Source organism: Sciurus vulgaris (genome assembly GCF_902686455.1).
Source record: "Sciurus vulgaris genome assembly, chromosome: 3".
Classification (NCBI taxonomy): domain Eukaryota; kingdom Metazoa; phylum Chordata; class Mammalia; order Rodentia; family Sciuridae; genus Sciurus; species Sciurus vulgaris.
In genome coordinates this window covers 20,841,655-20,857,952 of record NC_136463.1, presented here as the reverse complement: position 1 = coordinate 20,857,952, position 16,298 = coordinate 20,841,655, and the positions used below count along the sequence as shown (strand labels likewise).

At 38.9% G+C, this 16,298-nt stretch overlaps 1 protein-coding gene and 1 long non-coding RNA gene across 6 annotated transcripts in view; one reads left to right on the top strand and one right to left on the bottom strand.

The window, feature by feature from the left end:
* The first annotated feature begins 271 nt into the window (after positions 1-271).
* ATP6V0A1 (ATPase H+ transporting V0 subunit a1) overlaps positions 272-16,298 on the top strand; it is a 58,209-nt gene continuing 42,182 nt past the window's right edge. For 4 of the 5 annotated variants that reach the window (XM_079132789.1, XM_079132787.1, XM_079132791.1 and 1 more), the window contains exons 1-5: positions 272-391; positions 3,029-3,189; positions 12,354-12,432; positions 13,785-13,882; positions 14,519-14,647. In XM_079132789.1, coding sequence (XP_078988915.1) covers positions 3,073-3,189; positions 12,354-12,432; positions 13,785-13,882; positions 14,519-14,647 — 423 coding nt within the window. In that variant the 5' untranslated portion in view covers positions 272-391; positions 3,029-3,072. Of the gene's footprint in view, positions 392-488; positions 816-3,028; positions 3,190-12,353; positions 12,433-13,784; positions 13,883-14,518; positions 14,648-16,298 lie in introns of those variants that run through there. The other variant, XM_079132788.1, reaches the window with a different exon arrangement.
* Positions 817-16,298, bottom strand: part of LOC306657165 — a 50,063-nt gene continuing 34,581 nt past the window's right edge. Inside the window, exon 3 of the long non-coding RNA XR_013762715.1 lies at positions 817-953. This is a non-coding gene — a long non-coding RNA (uncharacterized lncRNA). The remainder of the gene's footprint in view (positions 954-16,298) is intronic.

Sequence of the window (16,298 nt, the reverse complement as noted above, 5' to 3'; positions counted from 1 at the left end):
CCTGAAGAAAAGTGTTATAGAGAAGGGACCCTGAAGGGCTCAGAAATCCACAGCACCCAGCACCCAGCTCCACACCCCCCGCCCCCGCCCCCGCCCCCACTGCTAGCTTCGCTCGGGTCAGTCTTCACCGCTGGGAGTCATTGCGCAGGGACCAAGATGGCGTCACCAGACTGAGGCTCGCCCGCCCCCGCGAATCCGCACTGCGGCAGCCCGGGAGAGTCGGCACCCTATTGGTCAACTGCGATGAGGTCATCGTGGAGGCGGGGGCCGGCGGGGGCCGGCGGGGGCGCAGGGGCGGGGTCTTGCTGACGCACGCACGTCGAGGTGCTGCTACCCGGAGCCGCGGAGGCTGGGAGCTTGGTTGCGGCGGCTGCTGGGCCGGCGGCCGGAGGTGAGCGGGGGTCATTAGTATAGTGCGTCCGGGAGCGGCCTTCGAGGAACGCAGGAAATCCTTCTAATATCCCTCTCGCGAGTCGAAGGAATGAGCAGGGATCTTAGGACTCTGAGAGAAAATGGGGAATCATCCCCCACCTTGGGCACCCCTCCTTTGGGCAGAGGAGCCGGAGGTTCGCTGCCCTTTTGAAAAGACCTCAATCCCTTTCCCCATTTAAGGAGGAGGTAGAGGGACTGAAGGTGTTTTTGGGTAGGCAGAATAATCGGGGGTGCTTGATGAAGGGTCTCCTAATTTGGGGACTCCCCTCCTTTTTCTCCCTTACCCCGGGGGTAGGTGTGCCTGAGTCCAGAGAATTCCTCCTTTCTCACTGGGTAGGACAAGGAAATGAAGCATGTGAATAATACCTTGGTGGATGACCGCCGTGAGTTCCTTGGAGGCAGGGCGCGGGGGTCGCCCTGTTTGGACTTACCTTTTGCAGAATTGCTCTTAATGTTTCATTTTGCGAAACCAGTGGTTTGATTCCAGTGGGATAGAGATTCCCTAGAGGTTCTAGGGAGATCTGTAGTCATTAAAAAACAAGAGGGAGGCCACTCGTTGGAGGCTACCATCATTGGCAGCCCCTGGACTATACTGAGCAGGCATAATTTTATGCGTTTGGAGGTTGTGGACTCTATCCTTACTGAACGGGATGGGGTGGGGCTGGTGACAGCTGATTTGGATGATTCAGGTACACAGTCTTAAAATCAACCCACAGTCTCTTGAGAAATCTTTACTTATATTGGAGTGTGTGTGTGTGTGTGTGTGTGTGTGTGTGTGTGTGTGTGTGTGTTTGTTTGCCTCCTTGAACATCAAATGCAGAAAGGTTTTGTTCTTCAGATTTCTCAATATGTCTCCCAGCCTTCCAGAATAGTGAATCTTCCTTTGATGTCAGTCTCACTTATCAATAGGGAGTATGTATGACCTTATGATACTAAAAATAGTGTTTGTTTTGCTGCGGTTAGATACTGTAGAGTCCAGTGTTTTACATTAGCTGATTGGGAATAAATAATTACACTTTCAGGACCACTGATAGCGCCAATTGTCTTTCATTCGCGGCAAGTGTTTTCCCAAAAAGGAAACCTTTATTGGCTTTTGTGTGAGAAAATTTGACTGGAAGAATGTAATTATCTCCTCGATGGGGATGAGAAATAGAAAGCTACAGAGGTGGAAAGCTTTTTCTCTGTGGCTTGTTAAAATTGCTTTGTCATTACAGATGTGTTCCTGTTTTGTTTGATTTCAAATTGAGCTTACTATGCAGTCTCCTTTTTGTTAGATAGTAGTTATTAGGATTCCTTAGCGGGGGAATGGTATTTTCTGAGGAGTCTGGAAGGTTAAACCCCTTATGTAGCCATAGTTTTAGGGTAGTGCTGGAGCTTTGGCCTAATGGGCATTGTCAGTGGAGGGGAGAAAACTAGTAAGGATGCAAACATCTTTTATAAGAGGGCAATCAAGGGTTGGGTGTATGGCTCAGTGGTAGAGTACCTGCCTAGCATGTGCAAGACCCTAGGTTTGCTTCCTAGTCACAAAGAAAAAAAAATTAATCAAGGTCTCTTCTGTTAGTTTCCTGCTCAAGAACAACAAAAAAACTGTGCAGTGTGAATGTCACTCCTCATATTATATCCAGGATATTTAAAGAGCTGTTTGGAGTTTCCAGTTCCTATCTTTAATCCGTATACATTCTTATGTATTGGGTTGTCCCAAGTATTGTCATTTGATCTTGGTGTTGACTGTGGAGGAAGTGACTTTACATCTGACACTGCAGTCCTGGATTCAGTAACTGCTTTTGCAATATTTCTTTTTCTTTTCTTTTTTTTTCTTTGTTTTTTTTTTTTTTTTCAGTACTGGAGATTAAACCTATGGGTGTTTTTCTACTGAGCTACCTTCCCATTTTTTTTTTTTTTATTTTTTCAAATTTTTTATTTTAATTTTTTTTTCTAGTGTTGGGGATTGAACCCAGGACCTTGTGCTTGTGAGGCCAGCACTCTACCAACTGAGCTAGAGCCCCTGTTTTTTATTTTCTATTTTGAGACAGGTTCTTGGAAAGTTGCTGAGACTGGTTTTGAACTTTTTCTATTCTCCTGCCTCAGCCAGCACACCAGACTACTCTTTTCCATCTTTCTAAGATAATCAAAACAGTTGCCGGGCAGTGTGGCGCTTGTCTGTAATCCCAGTGGATCAGGAGGCTGAGGCAGGAGGATGGAGAGTTCAAATTTAGCCTTAGCAACTTAGTGAGGCCCTAAGCAACTCAACAAGACCCTATCTCTAATAAAAATAAAAAGGGGCTACAGATGTGGGTTGGTGGTTAAGCACCCCTGGGTTCAATCCCTGGACCAAAAAAACCCCAAAACACCCAAAAAAACAGTTATTAGAGACCTGTCAGAGGGCTGGAGTTGTGGCTTAGTGGTAGAGGGCTTGCGTAGCACATTTGAGGCACTGAGTTTGATCCTCAGCACCACATAAAAAGTAAATAAAAACAAAGGTATTGTGTCTGTCTACAACTTAAAAAAAAATGCAAAACGAAAGAGCCTTATTGGAGTGTTGTTTTTAGTCCTACAGGTGATTTCCAAAGTCATATCATTTTCTCTCTTCCCTCAGGTTGGAGCAAATTCCAGATACTCAGTTGACTACTTTCTGCTACCATGGGGGAGCTTTTCCGGAGTGAGGAGATGACACTTGCCCAGCTATTTCTACAGTCGGAAGCTGCTTATTGTTGTGTCAGTGAATTAGGAGAACTTGGAAAGGTTCAATTTCGTGATGTAAGTAGTTATGGGGCTGCTTCTTGATTACTACTGTATTCACTTTTTCTTGTCATGGCCAATGACTTTATCATGAATGATTTGTTTTTTTATTTGCAAATTATCATATTAGGCTGGGTGCAGTGGTTCATGCCTGTAGTTCCAGCTATTTGGGAGACTGAGGCAGGAGGATTTCAAGTTTGAGGCCCATCAATTTAGTCACCCTGCCTCAAAATAAAAAATAAAAAGAGCTGGGAATGTAGCTCAGTGGTAGAGCCTGGGTTCAATACCACAAAGAAACAAAAACAAAACAAAGAACATTTTAGCACTGGCTTACTATTGGTTGCTTTAAGTTCTCTTTTCAGAGGTGAGACTGTTTTGTGCAACCCTTCCATGCTTTTGCTAGCTCCTTTTTTGAGTCATCCTAAGCACTTTTAAAGTAATTGTTGGGATGCCAGAAGAGTATTCCTACCAGCCTGTTCTAGCATTTTAAAGTTTTTCACTTTGCTCTGGGGGCTCTTTAACACACATAAACAAGATATTTTTAAAAATTGTTATCATTCTTCCATACAGTAGGTCTTTTTTTTTTTTTTAAACAATCTGAGGGGCTGGGTTGTGGCTTTCTGGTAGAGCGCTTGCCTAGCATGTGTGAGGCACTAGGTTCTATTCTCAGCACCACATATAAATAAATGAATAAAATAAAGACCATCAACAACTAAAAATATATATTAAAATTTAAAAAATAATCTGAGGCATCCCTACAGATTTATAGTGTATAGCTAAACATATACTGCTAATCCATTATTTGAGCACTTGGAGAAGATAGCAAAAGAAAATGAACAGGCTTGGAGATAGAGCTTAGAAGTAAAGAGAACACTTGTCTAGCGTGTGTGAGGCCCTGCCCTGGGTTTCATCCCCATCACTAAAAATAAAAAATTCATGCCTCATGGGCTTTATAATCTGATCAGGAAGGCATAATATACACTGCTAAAAGGAGGGAGAAGTTAATACTTCAGCACTCCAGACCCTGATCCTCCTGTTACACCGTCTCAAAACTCCATGTACCTCTCTTTCATAATATTCACTGTGGTCATGATTTTATATTTATCAGTGGGAGTGGTTGATTTAAGTCTTTCTCCTCCATTATCCTTTGTGTGTGTGTGTGTGTGTGTGTGTGTGTGTGTGTGCGCGCGCGCGCGGTGTTGAACCCAGGGCCTCGTGCATGGGAGGCAAGGACTCTACCAACTGAGCTATAATCCTTCTCTTCTATTATCTAAGCAGCATGAAGACAGGGGCATTCTTTTTGTTCATTAGGATTTTGTACTGGGGATTGAATATGGGGTGCTTAACCGTTGAGCCACATCCTCAGCACTTTTTTTTTTTTTTTTTTTTGGTGGTACTGGGAATCCAACCCAGGGCCTTGTGCTTGTGAGGCAAGCACTTTACCAGCTGAGCTATCTCCCCAGCCCCCCAGCACTTTTTGAGACAGGATCTTTCTAAGTTGCTTAGGGCCTTGCTAAGTTGCTAAGGTTAGTCTCAAACTTGCAATCCTCCTGCCTCACCCTCCCAAGTTCCTGAGATTACAGGCGTGCCCTACCATGTCCAGCTCATTTTTGTGTCTTTTGTATCTCGTGTCCATACTCAAATACTCAATTAGTCAAATACTCAATCAGTATTTGTTGAAATAAATAGGTGAATGAAAGGTGATAACAAAAGGATGGAACTAATTAATATAGGCCTCTTGGAATTGCCAAGCTTTCAGTTTCTCAGTTTGAGCTGAAATTGGACGAATGTAGTTCAGTGACTTTGTCTTGTTCTTCATTCTCTTTGAATCATTTCTCTTTAACTGTTCTTCTCCTTGATCAATTTCTTTTTTATTCTGATGAACTCTATCTTCTAGCATTTCTTTGATCCTCCCTGTCCCCACCTTGGGGGTCAGTGTTCACCAATATCTCTGTTCTCTCTGGGTAAGCTTCTCTGACCCCACAACTTTCTTTATTACTTGTTTTGGTGATCTGTCTAGTCTGAAATCTTTCAGCTTTATTCAGTGAGTCCCAGAATCTGTTTCTCTGATCCTTACTTGTTAGACACTATCCCTGCTATTTCAGCTCTGAGATTTGTCCTCCTGCAGTTCTGTTTCTTAGGATCAGTAGGTCTGATTCTCAGCACCTTACTTTTTCACTAATTATTTCATTATCATGACTTCCTATGTTCAATATTCTTTCAATTTTTTTAAAAATATATTTTTAGTCATAGATGGACACAGTACCTTTAATTAATTTATTTATTTTTATGTGGTACTGAGGATTGAACCTAGTGCTTCACATGTGGTAGGCAAGCGCTCTATCACTGAGCTACAACCCAAGCCCTTCTTCCAGTTTTCTAGACTTGGAACATAAGTCAGACCTGTCATATTTAATTTGCATTTCTTCATCTAGTTCTGTGGTATCTCCTTTCTTAACATCTATCGTCTTCTTACCTTTTACTTAAACTGTATTTATTTTTTGTGCTTGGTATTGAACCCAGGGCCTTGTGCATGGGAGGCAAGGACTCTACCAACTGAGCTATAATCCTTCTCCTCTATTTATTTATTTCAGTCATTCAAAGAAAGTGTAGAGCCAGGCACGGTGGTGCACACCTGTAGTTCCACCCGTCTAAGAGGCTGAGGCAGGAAGATTGCAAGTTTGAGACCAGCCTGGGCAATTTAGTGAAAACCCATCTCAAAATAAAAAATAGAAAGGACTGGGTAGCTTTGTGGTAAACTGCCTCTGGGTTTAATTCCCAGTATCTAAAAAGAAAAAAAAAAAATAGTAAGTATAGGGAATAGTATAATGAACACTTATTGTTCTGCTATGTATATAAGAGCTATACATTTCTGCAGATTCTTCTATGCCATTTCTCTCCCTTCTTCCCCTGAGATAATTGTATAGTCATTTTTTCTTATTGCCATGTCTTTTTAATTTTTTTTTGTATTTATTTATGTATCACTAAATAATATGTAGTATAATTTTATTTATTTATTTATTTATTTCTTCTGATACTGGGGTTTAAACCCAGGGCTTCATGCTAGGCAAGTGCTCTACCACTGAGCTATAGCTCCAGTCCTAATTTTTTATGTTATAAAACTATATAATGGTATCCTACTTATATATATCCTTCAGCAAAAACTTTTTTTTTTGAGTGCTGGGGATTGAACCCAGGAATGCTATGCTACTGAGCTACATCCCCAGCATGTTTTATTTTTTTGTTTTGAGATTGAGATTGAGAACTTGCAATCCTCTTGCCTTAGCCTCTCAAATAGTTGGGATCACAGATATGTGCCACTGTGTCTGCTTGTAATTTTATTTTATTTTATTTTTTTTTTGCGGTACTGGGGATCGAACTCAGGGCCTTGTGCTTGTGAGGCAAGCACTCTACCAGGTGAGCTATCTCCCCAGCCCTTGTAATTTTAAAAATGATTTAATAAATAAATATTTTAAACATTTCTCAATTTTAGTTTCCAGTACAGGAAAGATTGATAGCTATAACTGCCATAAGCAGAAGTTCTTTGGGGTCTTAAATAATTTTTTTAATATATATATATATATTTAGTTGTCAGTGGACCTTTTTTTATTTATTTTTATGGTGCTGAGAATCTAACTCAGTGCTTCATACATGCTAGGCAAGCTCTCTACCACTGAGCTACAACCCCAGACCCTTAAATAATTTATAAGAGTGTAAAAGGTCCTGAGAACAAAAAGTTTGAGAACCACTGTCCTAGAGAAACTATCTCATAGATTATACCAGAAGACATATACAAGAGTCTACACTATAAAACTGATAATTAAAATCAGTCTAAATGTTCATGAGTAGGAAAAACTGATCAACTGTGTATGTGCTTAGTATAACTATACAGGAGTTTAAAGGAATGAACTAGAGCTACCTGTATCAGACATGATCAAATTTCAGAAACAGGGGCTGGGGATATAGCTCAGTTGGTAGAGTGCTTGCCTTGCAAGCACGAGGCCCTGGGTTCAATCTCCAGCACCAAAAAAAAAAAAAAAAATTTTTTCAGAAACAATGTTGGTTGATTGGTTGTTTTTTTCCCATACTAGACATTGAATCCAGGGTCCCTGGCATGCTAGGCAGTGCTTTACAATGGACCTACATCTTCAGTCCTGTCTCAAAATAAATTATAAAAGTACTGGTGATGTAGCTCAGTAGTAGCATGTTTGCCTAGTGTGTGAGAGGTAGTACCTACAATATCATGTCCACTACCTCCAACAAAAAATTGCAGTGATAAACTGACTACATATTATAAATAATGTTTTTATGAGTTGGTTATGGTGGCATATGTCTGCAATCTCAGGGACTTGGGACACTGAAACAGGAGAATTGCAAGTTTAAGGCCAGCCTCAGCAAGTTAGCAAGACCCTCAGCAACTTAGTGAGATTATGTCTCAAAATAAAAAATTAAAAAGGACTGGGGATGTGGCAAGTGGTAAAGCACCCCTGAGTTAAATCCCTAATACAATACCAAAAAAAAAAAAAGTGTTTATTGAAAATAACTATTTTCCAAACAAAAACTAATAAGAGTGGTGTGGATTTTTCTTTTACTTTTTTTGATATTGTGGAGGGACCCTCGGACCTTTTTCAAGCAAGACAAGAGCTACACTCAGCCCTGTTTTTACATTTTTTTTTTTTTTTGTCTGAATCACTAGAAGATGGATAGATCTCATATCTACTTCATCATTCTGTTGTGATATGCATCATGAGCCTCTGCAAAACTTAATGAAGGGCTGGGGATACAGTTCAGTGATAGTGCTTGCCTGGCATGCTCAGGTTTCTGGGTTCAGTCCCCAACACTGCAAAATAAATAAAAGAAAACTTCACTGAATACTCATGAAAAAACAAGAATGATATCTTTGTATTATCTTTGTGCTGCTCTAGGGCTTAAAACTAAGAAAGGTCATTGCTGAGTGCTGTGTGCATCTTTGTTAGATGTTGTCACAGTGTGTTTCACAATGAAAGTACTTCCTGTTCACACTCCCATTAGTGCTGTCATTCCACAGTTTTGTCAGAACTTCTATGCTTAGTCTTATATTTTCCAATCTGATGGGTATGAAATGATATCTTATTGTGGTTTTTAATTTGTGTTTTCTGCATTAGTACAGTTGGTATCTTTTCATTTGTTTGTTGAACATACAGGCTTCCTCTTCCATGAAATGTGTGTCCGTATCATCTGCTTGGGTTTTTTTTTGTGTGTGTGGGTGTATACCAGGGATTGAGCCCACAGGCACTTTACCACTGATTCACATTCTTAGCCCCTTTTTAATATTTTATTTTGAGGTAGAATCTCTCTGAGTTGCTTAGGGCCTCCCTAAGTTGCTGAGACTGGCTTTGAACTTGATGATCCTCTTGCCTCAGCCTCCCTTGCCTTTGCAGTTACAGGCGTGTGCTTCTGCACCTGGCTTCATCTACTTGTTTTTCAGTTAAATTGTTTGACTTTTGCTTACTTACTTTTGGAATTTGTTTAAAAAAATTTTTTTTTCATGTATTCTGCATGCTGATCTTTTTCTGATCCTTTACTCCTAAGTTCTTCCAGACTGTGGCTTTTCTTTTCCTTTTGCTTATTTTATACACATATTTTGGTACTGGGGACTGAACTTAGGGGTACTTTACTACTGAGCTACATTCCCAGCCCATTTTGTTTTTTTATTTTGAAACAGGGTCTCATTAAGTTGTTGAAGCTGGACTTGAACTTAAAATTCTCCTGCCTTGGGGCTGGGGCTGTAGCCCAGTGGTGGAGTACTTTCCTGTCACGCGTGAGGCACTGGGTTCAATCCTTAGCACCACATTAAAAAAATAAAATAAAGTTATTAAAAAAAAAAAAAAATCTCCTGCCTCACCCTCCCGAGTTACTGGGCTTACAGATGCATACCACTGACTCTGGCTCCCTAGCTCTGAACATTCAGAGATGTTTTTTTTTTTTTTTTGGTACCAGGGATTTAACCCAGGGTGCTCTATCACTGAGCCACATCCCCAGTCAGTCCTTCTTTTAAATTTTTCTTTCTTTCTTTCTTTTTTTTTTTTTTTTGAGACAGTTATTTGCTAAATTGCTTAGGCCCTTTCTTTTTTTCTTTCTTTCTTTTTTTGGTGGGGGCGGAACTGGGAATTGAACTCAGGGGCACTCGACTACTGAGCCACATCCCCAGCCCTATTTTGCATTTTATTTAGAGACCAGGTGTCACCAAGTTGTTCAGTGCCTTACTTTTGCTGAGGCTGATTAAAAACTCATGATCCTCCTGCCTCAGCCTCCTGAGCCACTGGGATTACAGGCATGCACCAGGCCCTTTCCAAGTTGATAAGACTGGCCTCAAACTTGTGATCCTCCTTCTTTAGTCTCCCGAGTCACTGGGATTTATAGGTGTGTGCCACCATGCCTGACTCATACATTTTTTTGATAGCCACAATCTAATGATCACATTAAAGAAATTTAACATTAATGCAGTTTCATAATGTGCAGTCATATTCTGATTGCCTCAGTTGTTCCAAATAATGCCCTGTGAAGCTATAGGTTCAAGGTGCTTGTTGTGTTTTTTTTTTTTTAAGCCTGTGTTGATGGAATGAGGAAGGAGTGAGAAACACAGGGTGAAATTACCAAAAGAACCACTGAGGGGGCTGGGGAGATAGCGCACAAGGCCCTGGGTTCGATCCCCAGCACCGCAAAAAAAAAAAAAAAAAAAAAAAAAAAAGAACCACTGAAAGGGCTGGTGAGGAATAGCCAGGGAGAAATACAGTCTATTTCTCAAATTCTACATAAGTATAGCTTGGCATTTGGTCTTCTACAACATTAATTTTTTTTTTAATATTTTGTTGGCAATGTACCTTTATTTTCTTTATTTTTATGTGGTGCTGAGAATCGAATCCAGTGCCTTGCACGTGCTAGGCAAGTGCTCTGCCACTAAGCCACAACCCCAGCCCCAACATTAATATTTTTGAGGAGTTCAGTCCATTTGTTTTAGAGACGGCCCCTCAGTTTGGAGTTGTCTAATTGTTTCCTCATTATTTGTTTTAAAAGTTAAACATTTATTGGCAAGAACACTACATACATGAGTGTCCTTTTCAATGTATGTTAGAAGGCACGCAATGTCATTTTGTTCTATTAGTGAAGGTAAATTTGATCACTTGATTAAGGTATTGTTTACTGTATTTCTTCATTGTAAAGATTTCTTATTCCTTTTGTGGTTAATAAATAATATGGGTTGATTCATTGAGACCGTGAGTATACTATTCCCCAAAACCTTTGTATCTTTTTTTTTTTTTTTTTTTTTTGCGTTGCTGGGGATCGAACCCAGGCCTTATACTTGCGAGGCAAGCACTCTACCAACTGAACTATATCCCCAGTCCCCTTTGTATTTTAATAGTTTTTTTTTAAATACCTCTTTAATTGTAGATGGACACAATATCTTTATTTTGTATCTATTTATTTTTATGTAGTCCTGAGGATCAAACCCAGTGCCTCACATATGTGAGGCAAGCCCTCTACCAATGAGCTACAACCCCAGCCCATCTTTTTTTTTTTTTTTTTTAATATTTTAGTTGTCCATGGACCTTTGTTTTATGTATTTGTTTATATGTATGCTGAGACTCAAACCCAGTGCCTCACATATGCTAGGCAAGTGCTCTACCACTTAGCTACAACTAACTGCTTAGCTACAACTAAGCAGTCCCCCCAGCCCCTCTTAATAGTTCTTTTTTTTTTTTTTTTTTTTTGGTGGTGCTGGGGATTGAACTCAGGACCTTGTACTTGCAAGTTAAGCACTCTACCAACTGAGCTGTCTCCCCAGCCCTCTTGATAGTTTTTGTATCCCTTGACTGAATGAACCTTTCTTGCATTAATGATTACAGTAGTACTTAACAAAAGTGACTTTCTAATTCTGTTATTTCCTGTTTTTCTTTTTGCAATACATTTTTCTGTATTTTGTTGCAAAATTTATTTTAAAAGTATTTATGTTTAGGTTTTGATCTACTTGTGCTTTTTAAAAAGTATGTTTTTTTTTACTTATTATTATTATTTTTTAATGACATGCTGAGTATTGAACGCAGTGCGTCACACATGCAAGGCAAGCGCTCTACTACTGAGCCACAACCCTGCCCAGATCTACTTGGTCTTCATTATTATTATTGAGTGAAGTAGGGGTCTGATTTATTTTCCCATGTGAAAAACTAGTTATCTCAAAACAACTTTTTGAGTAGTTATGTTATTTTATTACTTTGATCTCTTCTCTAAAATACCAGGTTTTCATACATATTTGCATCTGTTTCTGGGTTCTCTCCTGGTCAATTAGCTTGTTTTTTACTGCTGTGGTTCTAAAGCAATAGTATAATTGCTGTAGCTTAATACTAAGGTTTGATATTGGGTAGGATACAGGTTTTCCCATCTTATTTATCATAATTGTCTTGGCTCTTCTGGCCCTCGTGCTCTTCCATAATAATTTCATTTATTTATTTTTGGTACTGAGGATTGAACCCAGGTGTGTTTAACCATGAGCTATATCACCAGCCCTTTTTATTTTTTATTTTAAGGTAGGGTCTTCTTAAGTTGCTTAGGGCCTTGCTAAATTGTTGAGATTAGCTTTGAGTTTGCAGTCCTCCTATTTCAACCTCACAAGTCACTGGAATTGCAGGTGTGCACCACTGTACCTGGCAGCTGAAATTTTTGTTCATAAGGGAGTAGGGCAGAATGCGATGTATCTGTCATTCTTGTCTTATTCCTGACTTTAAGGGAAATATATATATAATATATTTATTTATTTATTCCCCCCCCCCCCTTTGTACTAGGAATTGAACCCAGAGGAGCTATACCACTGAGCCACATCCCCAGCCCTTTTTATTTTTTGTTTTGAGACAGGGTCTCACTAAGTTGTTGAGGCTGACTTCAAACTTGTGATCCTTCTGCTTCAGCCTCTGCAGTTGCTGGGTTTATAGGTGTGTGTCACTGTACCTGGCTCCTTTGCCCATTTACCTCTGTTCCAGCTTTAGCACAGTCACAAGGCAGTTTATGTGGATCAGTGAACAGTTTTGGTTAGTGTTGGATTATACAGTGACTCAAAGTTAGGTTTTCAGTTTGCAGTATGTGTCACTTTTGAACAGAGGAAATAGATGCAGTATTTGAATGCTTGGTATTTTGTTCTTATTTCTCAGTTAAATCCAGATGTGAATGTTTTCCAGCGGAAATTTGTGAATGAAGTTAGAAGATGTGAAGAAATGGATCGAAAACTTCGTATGTTCCTATTGGTCTTATATGATGTTCTTACAATGAATCATTTGTCTTAGATTAGATGTTAGTCCTCTCAATAGAAATATATGTGAGAAAAATAAGAAAAATCTTGTGATCATATTTTAAGATGAATACATATAGATTATGTGGAGTTTGGGGTAGATAGTGCTTACTGGAAACCTGTTCTGACAATAGCCTGCAAGCCAAAAACACTGTGGTTATTGTGGAATTTTAACAGTACAACTACATTACAGAATTCTGAGTGGTAAGATGCAGCATCATCAATTTTAGATATCAAAACTACTTTTTAAGGTGAGCTATTTATGAGAAAAGAAACTAACATTCATTAAGTTCCTGTTGAGGGCTAGGATACTAATGAATGAATGAATGCTTTGTTTCTTTCATTGCCCACTACATTCCTTTAATATGGTATTATCTCATTTAACAATTGAGGAGACTAAAGATCAGAGAGGTTTAGTGACTTATCCAAGAACATAAGCAGTTGTGATGAAATCAGTATTTTAAACCAGATTGTTCTTTCTGACTCCAAACCCATGCTCTTGCCATTTTACCAAACCAGTTTAGTTAGCTGATAGGGTGAATTTGGTCCCCACTTTAAAAAAAAAAAATGTTGGTAGTTGTCCCCTGGAATATTCTTTTCTCTTTTGGTGTTTTAGGTCCTTTATGTTTTTTCATTTTTATTTTTTTGGTACCAGGAATTGAACTCAGGGACATTTAACTACTGAGCCACATCCCCAGCCCTCTTTTGTATTTTATTTAGAGACATGGTCTCACTGAGTTGCTTAGTGCCTTGCTTTTGCTGAGGCTGGCTCTGAACTGGAGATCTTCCTGTCTCAGCCTCCTGAGCCGCTGGGATTATAGGCGGGCGCTACCGTGCCTGGTGTTATTTTTATTTTTTATGCTTACTGGTCTGATTGTTTTCAAATTTAACAAACCCTTTTGATCTCGAGTGGTTTTACAGTATTGTGTTATCAAATACTTAGTTGCACTCTTCTGGAGCTCTCCTTGGCCTATTACAGTATCTGACAGCGGACTACTCATACTTGGAGAAGCAGTTGTATAGGGTGGAGAATTGAAGTTGGTGAAGTCCAGTTTTTTAAGATTCGAAGAGGAAAAGAAAGCAGTTGGGAACTAACTGACCTCTTTGGGGTAGTGTTGGAGAATGTGAAGTACAAGAGAGGGATATGGAGAAAAAAGGTGCTGCTTTTATGTGAAGGTTCTTTCTTAGAATGAAATTCTTTGTAGCCAGATTCCAGCCCCCTTCCCCCCTCCTCCGCTAATGGCAATTCCAGGCATGCTGCTAGACATGTATTTTTTTGACTCTATCATTTTAGGATTTGTTGAGAAAGAGATAAGAAAAGCTAACATCCCAATTATGGACACTGGCGAAAATCCAGAAGTGCCCTTCCCTCGGGACATGATTGACTTAGAGGTAAACAATTCTAAGAAAGCCAGATAAGTTTCTTTCTACTTAAATGCCAGAATTACTTTCTTGAGTAGGTAATTCTTGCTAACTTTGTGAGCATTTTCTGTTGATTTTAAGTTTCCTATAGGTGGGATTGAAGTGAATTCTCTTTTTTATGGTATCAAATAGTATCTCAGACAGTATCATATGCTAGTAATGAAATGTTTATTGAGTGCTTATTGGATTAATTTCGCCTTGTCTTATAGCTTATTAACCTCATAGACTAAATGAATTGCCACTGAGTTTTTTTTTTTTTTTTTTTTTTTTTGTGGTGCTGGGGATCGAACTCAGGGCCATGTGCATGCAAGGCAAGCACTCTACCTACTGAGCTATCTCCCCAGCCCGCCACTGAGTTTTTTGATAATATATTATCCATCTCAATTACTCAAGAAATTTACTGAGTGTTCCGTAGAATCTATAGACTAAGAAAGACTTGTAAGCAAAACTTTGCAAAAAGAAAATGTAAATCATCCTTTGTAGGTAGGTATAATATATCTTTGACCTATTGGTGTTTAAATAGTTCTGTGAGATAAATTGATTACTGTCTTTCAGAGTAGCAGCATATTGAGCTTAGTTTGAGTTAATTTATTTTCCCCCCTGTAGGCCAATTTTGAGAAGATCGAAAATGAACTGAAGGAAATCAACACAAACCAGGAAGCTCTGAAGAGAAACTTCCTGGAACTGACTGAATTAAAATTTATACTTCGCAAAACTCAGCAGTTTTTTGATGAGGTCAGACTATTGTTTCTTTTAGTGTTTGAGCAAGCTGATATATACCTGCACAAGTGGGCCATATTTTGATTCCAGTAATTATTTTAATTTGCTAGTTTGGAAGCAATACCATTTTTGCATCCTGTTTTAGTTGAAGAAATGTCAGATTATGTTCCATTTTTCATGCAGTACACAGCCAATCATAGTTTTGTATATTTTCACATTTTTTGCAATTTTTCATCTCAAGATGGGGAAAGGAACCCTAAATCATTGTATTCACATAGTTGAAATTTTGCATTATATTTATATGTTAGAAGGTAAGTATATGTTTGCAATTTAACTTGAAGAAATAAACATTTGGTTACAGACAAAATAACAAAAGTTTAATCTCTAAATCTTTTGTCAGCAAAAAAAATTTTATTCTCTGTGTTTGTTTATCAACCATTGGGCACATTTTTTAGCATGTCACATTGATTTTTTAAAATTTTTCATGTGATATATGAAAGTATTGGTAGGATGCATGTTTGAATTTTCATATAAATGCAATTTAATTATCTTATAAGGAAAAAAGTCAATAAGCTCCTGGGTTAAATATGTAGATGACTAAATTGCCAGGTGACAGCTTGCCAAGGGGGCTCCCATGGAAGGACTTGGAGTCAGGCTTGTAGAAAGCTTCCTTCTCCTAATTAAACCTGGGGAGGAGTCTTAACTCTCAACCTGAATATGGTTTTTCTGATAGCCTAAAATATTAGTAACTCTGTTTTTGACAAGTGTCTTTGCCACCAGATTAGAAACATTAGATACTCCAGAGATTGTTCTAATCGCTGCTCAATGTACCGTCTTGTAAAGTTTATTTCCTTTTCTCAAAAAAAACCTTAAAAACATAGCTTTTAAATATAGATGGACCATTTTAATTAGGATCTTATATGTTCTCAGTTTTACTTTTTAATTTCTTTTTTGCTGGGGTTTGAATGAAGGGGTTCTCTAGGACTAAGCTACATCCCCAACCCTTTTTATTTTTAATATTCAGACAGTGTCTCATTAAATTGCCAAGGCTGGCCTCAAACTTGGATCCTCTTGACTCAGCCTCTTAAATAGCTGGAATTATAGGTGTGCACAAAAGTGCTGAGCTTTACTTTTAATTTCTGTCTTTTGAGAAGAGATCAATTCTCTGTAGCTCTCTGGATTGGAGCAAGAGTTCTCCAACCAGCAGTAATAGCCTCACCTGGGCTTTTGTCAGAAGTACAGATCATTGCCCAGTCCAGTGCCTGTAATCCCAGCAACTCAGGATACTGAGGCAGGACAGGACAATTGCAAATTCAAAGCCAACCTCAGCAACTTAGCAAGGCTCTGTCTCAGAAAACAAAAAGAACCAGGGAGATGTAGCTTAGTTGTAAAGTGCTCCTGGTTTAATCACAGTACCAAATTAAAAAAAAAAAAAAAAAAAAAAAAGAAAGAAAAAATAAAGAAAATAAAACAAATATAAGTGATCAATCAAACCCAGACCTATGGAGTCAGAAATCTTGGGGGTGGGGTCTAGTCAACTGTTTTAATAAGGTAATTCTGAAGCATGCAAGTTTCAAAACTGCTAGTCGAGAGCAAATCTGCTGAGGATGTGATGCATTCAAAAGTAAGGATTTGATTCAGAGAAGCTATTCTAATTGAAAAGATC